Source organism: Chrysochloris asiatica, unplaced genomic scaffold (assembly GCF_000296735.1).
Source record: "Chrysochloris asiatica unplaced genomic scaffold, ChrAsi1.0 scaffold00026, whole genome shotgun sequence".
In the NCBI taxonomy this organism is placed as follows: Eukaryota; Metazoa; Chordata; class Mammalia; order Afrosoricida; family Chrysochloridae; genus Chrysochloris; species Chrysochloris asiatica.
The window spans coordinates 18056796-18067892 of record NW_006408544.1 but is presented as its reverse complement, the minus strand read 5'-3'; the positions used below and the strand labels follow the sequence as shown (position 1 = coordinate 18067892).

At 37.8% G+C, this 11097-nt stretch overlaps 1 protein-coding gene across 1 annotated transcript in view; it reads right to left on the bottom strand.

The window, feature by feature from the left end:
• SCP2 (sterol carrier protein 2) overlaps positions 1 to 11097 on the bottom strand; it is a 149290-nt gene that overhangs the window by 109987 nt on the left and 28206 nt on the right. The window contains exons 7-8 of the mRNA XM_006839863.1: positions 9271 to 9334; positions 3153 to 3239 (exon numbers count right to left, since the gene is read on the bottom strand). Coding sequence (XP_006839926.1) covers positions 3153 to 3239; positions 9271 to 9334 — 151 coding nt within the window. The remainder of the gene's footprint in view (positions 1 to 3152; positions 3240 to 9270; positions 9335 to 11097) is intronic.

Genomic DNA, 11097 nt, shown 5'->3' with positions numbered 1-11097 from the left:
AAAAGGTCTTGCGCAGAAGAATTGCCTAATGCAATACGTCATTTGATTTCTTGACTGCTGCTTCCATGAGTGTTGATAGTTGATCCAAGAAGAATAACAGACTGGCTAGTCTATTAGAGCAACTGTGAAGAAGCATGACAAAAAAGGAACGCTCTCCAAGTTCAGCCGGGCTTTCTACAGGGGCATAATCTTATAGTGCTACTGATCAATGCTGACTGTATTTGTTCACTTCCATCTCAGATTCCCAGCTTCAAAACACAGTCTGTGTCTTGTGGATATTGATTTCCCCTGCCTACTATTTTAAAACAGACATTTAAGTGGGATAGAAATGAATATTGGGAATTATGAAGACAGAAAGCTTGTAAGCCATCTTCAGCCTATAAGTGATTAATTAGATTTGCTAAAAGGGGAATTAGAATTTGCCCAGTAAAATAGACTTTTTGTTGAGTCTTTGTAAAGGTATGGGGCCTTAGGTGGAATCCTGAGCCCCACCCAGACCTTCTAAGTTGGGACATTCCCACTTGAAAAGACATGCAGACCAACCCAGTGTTGCTGGCAGAATAGAAGCATATTACTGAAAGGAAGAACTGCCAAAAAAAGGGGGGGACAGTTTGGCTGTATGAATCTTAAGCAAACTGTGTGCTCTGGAGGCATCAAGGCAAGAAAAGTCAGCCCATTAGGAAAATCCCCCTTCTAAGATTAAAACTCAAAGGGACCCTCAAGCAGTTGAGTATGCTCACTGGTAACAATCTGGGTCTACTTGTGAGTAGAAGTGGAAGAAATACAGCAATGAAGACATGGCCTGAGTTTGGCCATGTTCCACTGACACTTGTTCACCCTGAAATGATAATGAGAAGAGGAAGCACTAGCAGGTCTGAAGTTTAGGGAGATGTGTGAACTCCCAAGCCCATGGGCATCCAAACTAGCCACTGGGGGCTAGAGCTGAGAGTGAAGCAGCTAACTGGTCTGAAGTGTAGGTAGGCATGTTTGAACTTCCAAACTTGTAGCTAGTATCCATTTGACCTAGTCTGGATAACTAGTTGACTAGAACTCGACCAGATGAAGATAAAGATGCTTGAAACTGTAAGCAAGTGTAAATTGTTACGATTTGATGAACTGGACTTTTGCTTATGGATGCAGTTGCTCAAAATTCCAACTGGACTGGAAGGATTCTTCATATCAAGGAACAAACTTGTTTCCTCAGTGTACTGGGTTGATAGGGATGGGCAGTTTAGACATTGACTATCAAAAATGAGGGGCTATAAAGTCACGAAGTGGCTGGCTTACAGACTTTCATGAGTGTGCTTAGTTTCAGAAAGAGGGGAGTAAGGTAGAATCCCTACTGAATAGTTTTCCAGATGGATCTGATGAATGGGGGTAGGGGGACAATAGTAATAGGATTTTAAGATTCAACTGTAATTGTTAGCAGGATTCATTGTGATTGTCACAACTGTAATTGCAGAAGATGTGTAACTAAAAGAGGGGAGTAGTTAATCTTTCATTTCAGGAACAGATAATCCCAGGACCATCAAGAAGGAAGAGTCTAAGTGAAGCATGATATCCTACTTAGAAAAGCAGCAACAAGAAAGACAGAGGCAGTGGCATGGAGAGACAGAGCAGCTGCGGGCTCTAGGCTCATGGACTGAGTAAGGCTGTGTGCCTGCACGCAGGAGGCTGGCTTGCAAAATATGCCCTTTGGACATTTAAATGAATACATATTTTTGGCTTTGTATGTGCACATCAAATATTTTTGCTTTGTTAATTTGTGAAATACAAGATGTAAATGGGAAGCCACCAGGAGGAAGTAGGGTAACTGTTGTTTCAGGGAGGGGACTGTAATTATTGAGATGAAACAAAGAGTATAATTTATTGAATGTAAAGCTAATGATCTTATCAATTAACCTTCACTCAAGTCACAGTAAAAGTTAAGAGTAGAAAAAAAAAGAGGCACATTCTGAAGTAAAGTACATTTCAGGCTCTGCAGCAATTACTCAATATTCTAAGACACAGATATGGTCAAGCCATTTTCAAGATGAAACCATTATCATTTTTAGAGCTATGATTTTACTCTCAACTACTCTGGTAGCGTAGTGGTTACGAATCGGGCTGCGAACCTCCAGGTCAGCAATTCGAAACTACCAGCAGTATTTACAGCCTTGGAAAACCGGTACAGGGTCACTATGAATTGGAACCGACTCCACGGCACATAACAACAACAGCTATAAGTAAGTAAAATGTCTTATAGTTGAAGTATACAGTGCAAAAAACAAAATACCACTGTTAAAGATTGAATTATGTGACCCCAAATGCGTGTCAAGTTGGCTGGACAATGATTTTCAGTGGTTTCAGTTATGTAATAATGCAATCACCCTCACTATGCAATCTGATGTGATCAGCTCTGATGTGATGTAATTATCCTATGTGCTGTGAATCCTCACTTCTATGATGTTTATGAGACTAGATTTGGTCTACAGGATTAGCTTCTAACTTGAGTCAATCTCTTTTGAGATGTAACAGATTAAATAAGCAGACAGAGTGCAGAGAGACCTACTACCACCAAGAAAGAAGAGGTGGAGTGGAGTGTGTCCTTTGAATCAGGGGCCCCCATACTGTAAAGCTCATAGATCCAGAGGCAGACTGATACCAAGATGCACAGAGATCTCCAAGGAATGTTGGGCTTACAGATGCTGAAAGAAGACAAGGACCTTTCTTCAGAGTCAACAAAGATAGAAAGTCTTCCCCTAGAACTGGCACTCGGAGTTTGGAATAAATGTCTGTCTGTTAAAGGCATCCACTTGTGGTATTTTAGTACAGCAGCACAAAGTAACTAAGATACTCATGAATAAAAATCTTTGGATCTTGGTAGCCAGCCTAAGTTATACTAATGAATACATACAACTAAAAGAAGCAAAGTAGGTATAAGTCATAAGAGAAATAAAATAAAACACATAATTATCCAAGAGACAAAATAGCCTGCTTCTAGCAGGAGTAGAAAGTAAAGGAACCTTAAGGATGATAACTCAAAGTGAGGGCTACATTGGTAGGAGTTCTTTGAAAGCCATACCCAGAGATAGTACCGAAGGCTCACCCACAGCAGAAAAGACAGGGAGGGAGTCCCATCTCTCTATTAAATATTAAAGTGCTTTTCTTACCAACATTGTAAGATAGTCAAATATTCAAAAATTTTTCGAGACTTCATCACATCATCTAAGCTGTATTCCTTCTGGAACTGGGAATATCTAAACACAAAATAAGTCATTACAGAATGTGAGGTAGCAATTGCAATTCAGTTAAAATGTTCTTGACCATAAGTTAAAAAGATAATACAATGCAAATATTCTTTTCATAAACAAAAGTCAGACTTTTATGAATAGTCTCAATCTTAAAAAATAATTCATTTGAATTTTGAGTAAAAAAAAAAAAATCCTAACTTCAAAATACCATACCTACCCACCCCAAACCCACCATAGAGAAGTAAAGACACCATTCTTCAAAAGCAAATTGAATGACTCAGAGTTCAATTGACGTCTGTGGTGAACATACTATGTAAGCATATTAAGTGAAAACTAATGAATCTCTTGGTATGGACTGTAGGATCAGCACTGAACTTCGAACCAAAAGGTGGGCAGTTCAAACCCACCAGCTACTCCTTGGAAACCCTATACAGGGTTGCTATGTGTCGGAACCAACACAAAACAAAGAATTCTGAAAACAGCTCATGAAAATTAAAATATCGCCTACAAAAGGATGCCATTAAAACTAAGAACTGCTTTCTTGTCAGAAATCCTTTAGATAGAGAACCAACAACAAGCTGAGATTAAAAACATGGCAGCATCCAGCCAGATAATTTTCAAAACTACCATAAACAATTCCTCAACAGTACTAAAATCCAACATTTTTTAAGTACTTACAGAGGTAGACATGTAAGCTATACAGGTATGGAAGTGTATGCACATACATGTACAGGCATAGTTGTGGGCAATTCTAAATATGAGGAGGCTTCAAAAAGTTCGTGGAAGTGGACAAAGTTGTGAGAAGTTCTTACATATAACCACTACTGGCCTTGAAATCTAAGGACCATAGTCACGGGGGATTATCTAGGTCAACTGGCATAACATGTTGTTGTTGTTAGGTGTTGTTGTTCTTGTTAGGTTGTTGGTACCAACTCATAGCGACCCTATGCACGAAAGAATTGAACACTGACCAGTCCTGGGCCAACCTCACAATCACTGCTACATTTGAGCCCATTACTGCTGCCATTGTGCCAATCCATCTCAATGGGGGTCTTCCTCTTTTTCTCCAACCCTTCACTTTACCAAACATGATATCCTTCCAGCTACTGGTGCCTCCTGACACTATGTCTTAAGTATGAGAGGTAGTCTGGCCATCGTGGCTTCCAAAGAGCACTCTGGATAGACTTCTTCCAACATAGATCTATTTGTTCTATTGGCAGTCCATGGTACTTTCAATATTCTACTGCAACACCATGATTCAAATGCATCAATTCTTCTACAGTCTTTCTTATAATTCACTCTCCAACTTTCACATGCATATGAGGCTATTAAAAATACCATGGTTTGAGTCAGGTTACCTTAGTCCTCAAACTGACATCATTGCTCTTGAACACTTTAAAGAGGTATTGTGCAGCATATTTGCCAAATGCAATATGTCATTTGATGCTGTTTCCATGAGTATGATGGTTGTTCTGAGCAAAATGAAGTCTTTTTGAAGACTTGAAAAACTTCAATCTTTTCTCCATTTATATGAATAGTGTTTATTGGTTTAGTGGTGAGGATTTTTGTTTTTTTTTACATTAAGATGCAACCAATACCAAAGGCTGTGGTCTTTGATTTTCATCAGTAAATATTTTAAGTCCTCTTCACTTTCAGCAAGCAAGGTTATATCATCTGAATACTGCAGGTTGTTAATGAGTCTTCTTCCTCCAATGTTGATGCTACATTTCTCTTCATATAACACAGCTTCTCAGATTACTTGCTAAGCATATAAATTGAATAAGTATGGTGCAGAATACAACCCTGGCACACAACTTTCCTAATTTTAAACCATTCGGTGTTTCCTTGTGCTATTTGAACAACTGCCTCTTAGTTTGTATAAAGGTTCCTCATGAGCACAATCAAGTGTTCTAGAATACTCATACTTCACAATGTTGTCCATAGCTTGTCGAGATCCACACAATCAAAAGCCTTTGCATAGTCAATAAAGCACAGACAGGTAAAGTTCTTTCTGGTATTCTCTGCTTTAAATCAAGATCCATCTGCCTTCAGAAATAATATCCCTCGTTCCACGTTCTCTTCTGAATCTGGCTTGAACCTCTGGAAGTTCTCTGTCAATGTATGGTTGCAATCGTTTTTTCACTATCTTTAGTAAAACTTTACTCACATGGGGAAACCAATTATACTGTCCAATAATTTCTGCATTCCGTTGGGTCACCTCTCTTTGGAATGGGCACAAATACAGATCTCTTCTATTCAGTTGGCCAGGTAACTGTCTTCCAAATTTCCTGGCAAAGATGAGTATCTCCAGTGCTGCCTCACCTCACTTTCTTGGAATATTTCAATTTGTATTCCATCAATTCCCAGTGCATTGTTCTTTGTCAATGCCTTCAATGCACCTTGGGCTTCTTTCGTCAGGATCATTGGCTCTTGATCATAGGCTACCTCTTGAAATGGTTGAACATCAACTGTTTCCTTTTGATAGAGTGACTCTGTGTATCCCTTCTATCTTCTTTTGAAGCTTTTGCATCATTCACGATTTTACCCATAGAATCCTTCAATACCACAATTCAAGTTTTGAATTTTTCTTCAGTTCCCTCAGCTTAAGAACTGCCAAGTATGTTCTTCCTTTTTGGTTATCTAACTCCAGGTCTTTGCATGGTTTTTTTTTTGTAATATTTGACTTTGTCTTCTCAAGCTGACCTTTGGAATTTTCTGTTCAGCTCTTATACCTACTCACTTCTTTCATTTGCTTTAGCCTGTGCTGGAGAGTAAGTTTCAAAGTCTCTTCTAACATCCATTTTGATCTCTTCCTTCTTTCTTGTCTTCTTAATGACCTTTTGCTTTCTTCCTGTATGATGTTCTTAATATCATCCCACAATTCTTCTGGTCTTCAGTCTTTATTGTCTAATGCATCAAATCTGTTCTGCAGATGATTTCTAAATTCAGGTGACATATATTCAAAAATAAGACCTTCAAGGTCATATTTTGGCTTTCATGGATTTGTTTTAATTTTCTTCAGCATCAGCCTGAATTTGCACTGAGCAATTGATGGCTTGTTCCACAGTCTGTCCCTGGCCTTGTTTTGGCTGATGATATGGAGTTTTTTCACCGTCTCTTCCCACAAATGTAGTCAACTTAATTTCTGTGTATTTCATCTGGTGAGGTCTATGTGTATAGTCTTTTGTGTTGTTTAAAAAAGATATTTGCAATAAAGAAGTTACTGGTCTTGCAAAATTCTATCATGCTATCTCCAGCATCATTTCTATCACCTAAGCCAACATATTAAGAAATGACCACACTACGCCTGTACATGTACATGCATGCACTCCTACACCTGTATAGCAAACATGTCTACCTATGTTTTCAACCTTTGCATTTCAATTGCCAGTAATTATCAAAACATCTTGATTGCATGTTTGATTAGTTTCAGACTGAAAAAATTGGTAGAATTCTTTAATTTCATCATCACGGCTTCAGTGGTTGGTGCGTAAATTTGGATAACAGTGTTATTAACTGGTCTTCCTTGTAGGTGTATGGATATGATCCTATCACAGACAAGAGTTATACTTCATGACCGATCTTGATATGTTCTTCTTGACGATGAATGCGAAGCCATTCCTCTTCAATTTGTCATTCCTGGCATAGTAATCCATGTGATTGTCAGAATCAAAATGGCCAATAAAAGTCAATTTCAGCTCACTAATACCTAGGATATTGATGTTTATATGTTTCATTTCATCTCTGACAATTTCCAATTTTTCTAGATTCATACATTCCATGTTCCAATTACTAATGGATGTTTACAGAAGTTTCTCTTCATTTTGAGTTGTGCCTCATCAGCAAATGAAGGTTTTGAGAGCTTTATTCTGTTCGTGTCATCATGGTCAACTCTATTTTGAGGAGGCAGCTCTTCCCCAGTCATTTTTTGAGTGCCTTCCAACCTGAGGGGCTCATTTTCCGGCACTGTATCTGTGACAATATTCTGGTGCTCTTCATCATGTTTCAATATTCAATAATCTGGTGCTAACAGTGTTCCACTGTTATTCATAAAGTTTACAGTGACTAAATATTCGGAAGTAGTTCATCACTCCTTCTTCCTAATCTGTCATCATCTGGAAGCTCATCTGAAACCTGTCCACTGATGACCCTGATGGTATTTAAAATATCAGTGACATAGCTTCCAGAATCACAGCAACGCACAAGCCACTACAATACAACAAACTGACAGACAAGTGGTAGTAGAAGAAAAAAACAAACCTTTTTTTGGTTTTTTTACAAATACCTAAAATGATCTTTGGACTCCGAGTGTGGTGCTGTAGGGTAAGCACTGGACTGACTGCAAGGTTGGTCTGAACCAAAAGGTTGGTGGTTGAAACTCAACCCTATACAGGGTTGCTATGAGTCGGAACCAACTCAACAGCACATAACAGGAAGAATGATTTTAAGCAAGTTACTGAGTCTCATTTTTCTCAAGTACAAAATTTAAAAAATATCTACCTTAGAAGCTTCTTGAAAGAATTAAGTAAAATGTGCATAAAAGTCCTGGTGTGATGCTGCACGATCAGCACTGGGCTGCAAAACTACAAGGTCAGCAGTTCAAACCCACCAGCTGCTCCTTGGAAACCCTATACAGACTCACTATGGGTTGGAACTGACTTGACAACACTTAACAACAACAACAACAACAGCACAATGGCACATAGTTTACACTCAATAAAGTTAGCGAATATAATTTTATTACTGTTATTATTTTATTTAATAATAAATAAAGGAGAAAGGATTGAAGTTGTCAAGGACTTCATTCTTCTTGGATCAACTATCAACACTCGGGGAAGTAGCAGTCAAGAGATCAGATGACGTATTGCACTGGGCAAATCTGCTGCACAGGAACTTTTTAAAGTATTGAAGAGCAGAGATGTCAGCTTGAGGACTAGGGTGCGCCTGACCCAGGCCATTGTGTTTTCAATAGCCTCATATGGATGCGAAAGCTGGACAGTGAATAAAGAGGATCGTAGAAGAATTGATGCCTTTGAGTTGTGGTGTTGGAGGAGAATACTGAGGGTGCCATGGACTGCCAAAAGAACCAATAGATCTGTTTTGGAAGAAGTGCAGCCAGAGTGCTCCTTGGAGGCCAGGATGGCTAAGCTTCGTCTCTCCTACTTTGGACATGTAGTCCGGAGGAAACAATCGTTGGAGAAGGATGTCATGCTGGGTAGGGTGGAGGGTCAGAGAAAAAGAGGAAGACCTCCAACAAGATGGATCGGCCAGGTGGCATCATTGATGGACTCGGGGGTGGTAGCGGTGGTGAGGTTGGCCCAGGATCGAACATTGTTTCGTTCTGCTGTGCATGGAGTCGCTATGAGTCGGTTCCGACTCGATGGCACCTGACAACAACAACAACAATTATTTTATTTGGTATTGTTCCTATAGTGAAGTTATGTGGCATCAACTCAATTCCCAATGAATTTTCTTCAGTAACCAGTAACTCATGCCATGAGAGAGGAATTATGCTATGCACTAGGAATACAAAGATTAACAATCTGAATATATTAAATGTTATCTTGCTTCAAACTGGTATTAGGACATAAATAATCATACTGTTCTACTAGAATAAAGGTTAATGACAGAAATTATTAAAACTTATCTTGACTATATGCATTTTATAAACTTTAAAACTGATTCAAAGAAAATTTTTACGGCATATTTTCAAATGATGACTGGTTATTTTCAATTAAAAGTAATATAATAAATTATGTTTACTCAGAATTACAACTTGTGATAATTCTATCTTTTAATAACAGCTATTTGCATTCTTTCTTAAAAGAGTCATTAAGTTTGAATGTCATTCTAAATAAAAGGTCAAGAATTAATATTAAAAAGTAATCAAAAACTTACTTGGACAAAAAGCTTTTATGAGAAAAAGCATTCTAGTTATTTATCTGTTAAGTCTATACTTTCTTTTTATGTATAAAGTTGTGTATTTTAAAGCAAAATGGCACAAATTTCCATTATTTTATCTCTCTGAAATACTTACGGGTTGTTAACTGAATGTTTATGATTTTTCCACCCAATTTTTGCAAAGTGTTCAATTTTTGTCCCTGTAGAGAAAGCAAACATTTATTATGGGTAAATTCTCTTTGCTGCTGCATATTAATAAATGTTTCAATGATACTCAGTGTCCCTTTGAACAGATATAAATACTGACAATGCCAACACAAAAATAATTCTTTAGACTTAAACTTAGGCCTTGGTGTGACACTGTAGGATAAGCACTGGACTTCTAACTGCAAGGTCAGCAATTCAAACTCACCAGTCACTTTCAAAGACTCCATACAGGATTGCTATGAGTCAGAACTGACTTGTTGGAACACACACACACAAAAAAAAAAAAACAAGAATTAAACTTGGGTACATCTAATGAATTGAAACAACTCATCAGCATACAATAAAAACAGTTCAAACTGATTCAGTCTACCTACTACAGAGTCCAATTTCAAAACCAAGATAAAACAGTGAACAAAATACAGCTAGGACCCTTACTGGCTCTAAGACAAGAAACACAACCAGTAACATTTCAAGGAGTGGAACAAAACATCCTGATGCTTCAAACATACTTAATTTTACATGTCTCCTCACCACTCTCCTATCTACTTGTTATACTGCGGTGGCTTACATGTGGCTTACATGGTATTCCAAATACCAGCAGGGTCATTCTTAGTGGACAGATTTCAGCAGAGCTTCCAGACTAAGAAGAAAGGAAGAAAGACCTGGCAATCTAATTCTAACAAAGCTGGCCAGTAAAAACTTCATAAATAGTTGTGGTACATTGTCCAATATAGTGCCAGAAGATGAGCTTCTCAAGTTGGAATCCAAAATACGACTAGGAAGAGCTGCCTCCTCAAAGTAGTGCTGACCTTAATGACACAGATGAAGTAAAGCTCTCAGGACTTTCATTTGCTGATGTCAATGTGGCACGGCTCAAAATGAGAAACAGCTGCACATATCCATTAATAATAGGAATGTGGAATGTGTGAAGTACAAATCTAAGAAAATTATAAATCATCAGAAATGAAATGGAATGATTAAAGATCAATTTCCTAGCCATTAGTGAGCTGAGAGGACTGGTATTGACTATGTTTTAAAAAGATTATGATATGGTCTACTATGCTAACAATGACAAACTGAAGAAGAATATAGTCACATTCATCAGCAAAAAGAACATTTCAAGTTTTATACCTAAGGACTATGTTGTCAGTGAAAGGATATTATCAATATTCCTTCATGGAAGACTAGGTAACATAACCATTATTCATATTTACCCACCTACCACTAATGTCAGGGATGAAGATATTGAACATTTTTACCAACTTCTAAAGTCTGCAATTAATCAAATATACAATCAAGATGCATTAATAATTACTGGTAATTGGAATGTGGAAATTGAAACAGAGAAGAAGGATAAACAGACCTTGGTGATAGGGATGATGCCAGAGATCACATGACAGAATTTTGCAAGACCAATGACCTATTCATTGGAAATATCTTTTATCAACAAGCTAAGCAGCAATTATACACATGTACCTTGCCAAATGGAATGAATACACAGTTATTCTGACGGAACGAGGGTATAATTTGTCCCTTAAAATCTGGAAAGGTATGTGTCAGGATTGCATCCTTTCACTGCATGCCATATGAAAAAGAATGTGGCAGTAGGATTGGAGAAAGACTTATTAACAACCTATGATATGCAATGATACAATTTTGCTTGTTGAAACCAAGACTTGAAGCACTTACTGATGAAGATCAAAGACTATAGCCATCAGTATGGATTACTTTAATTTTTATCATGGAATATTCTAGG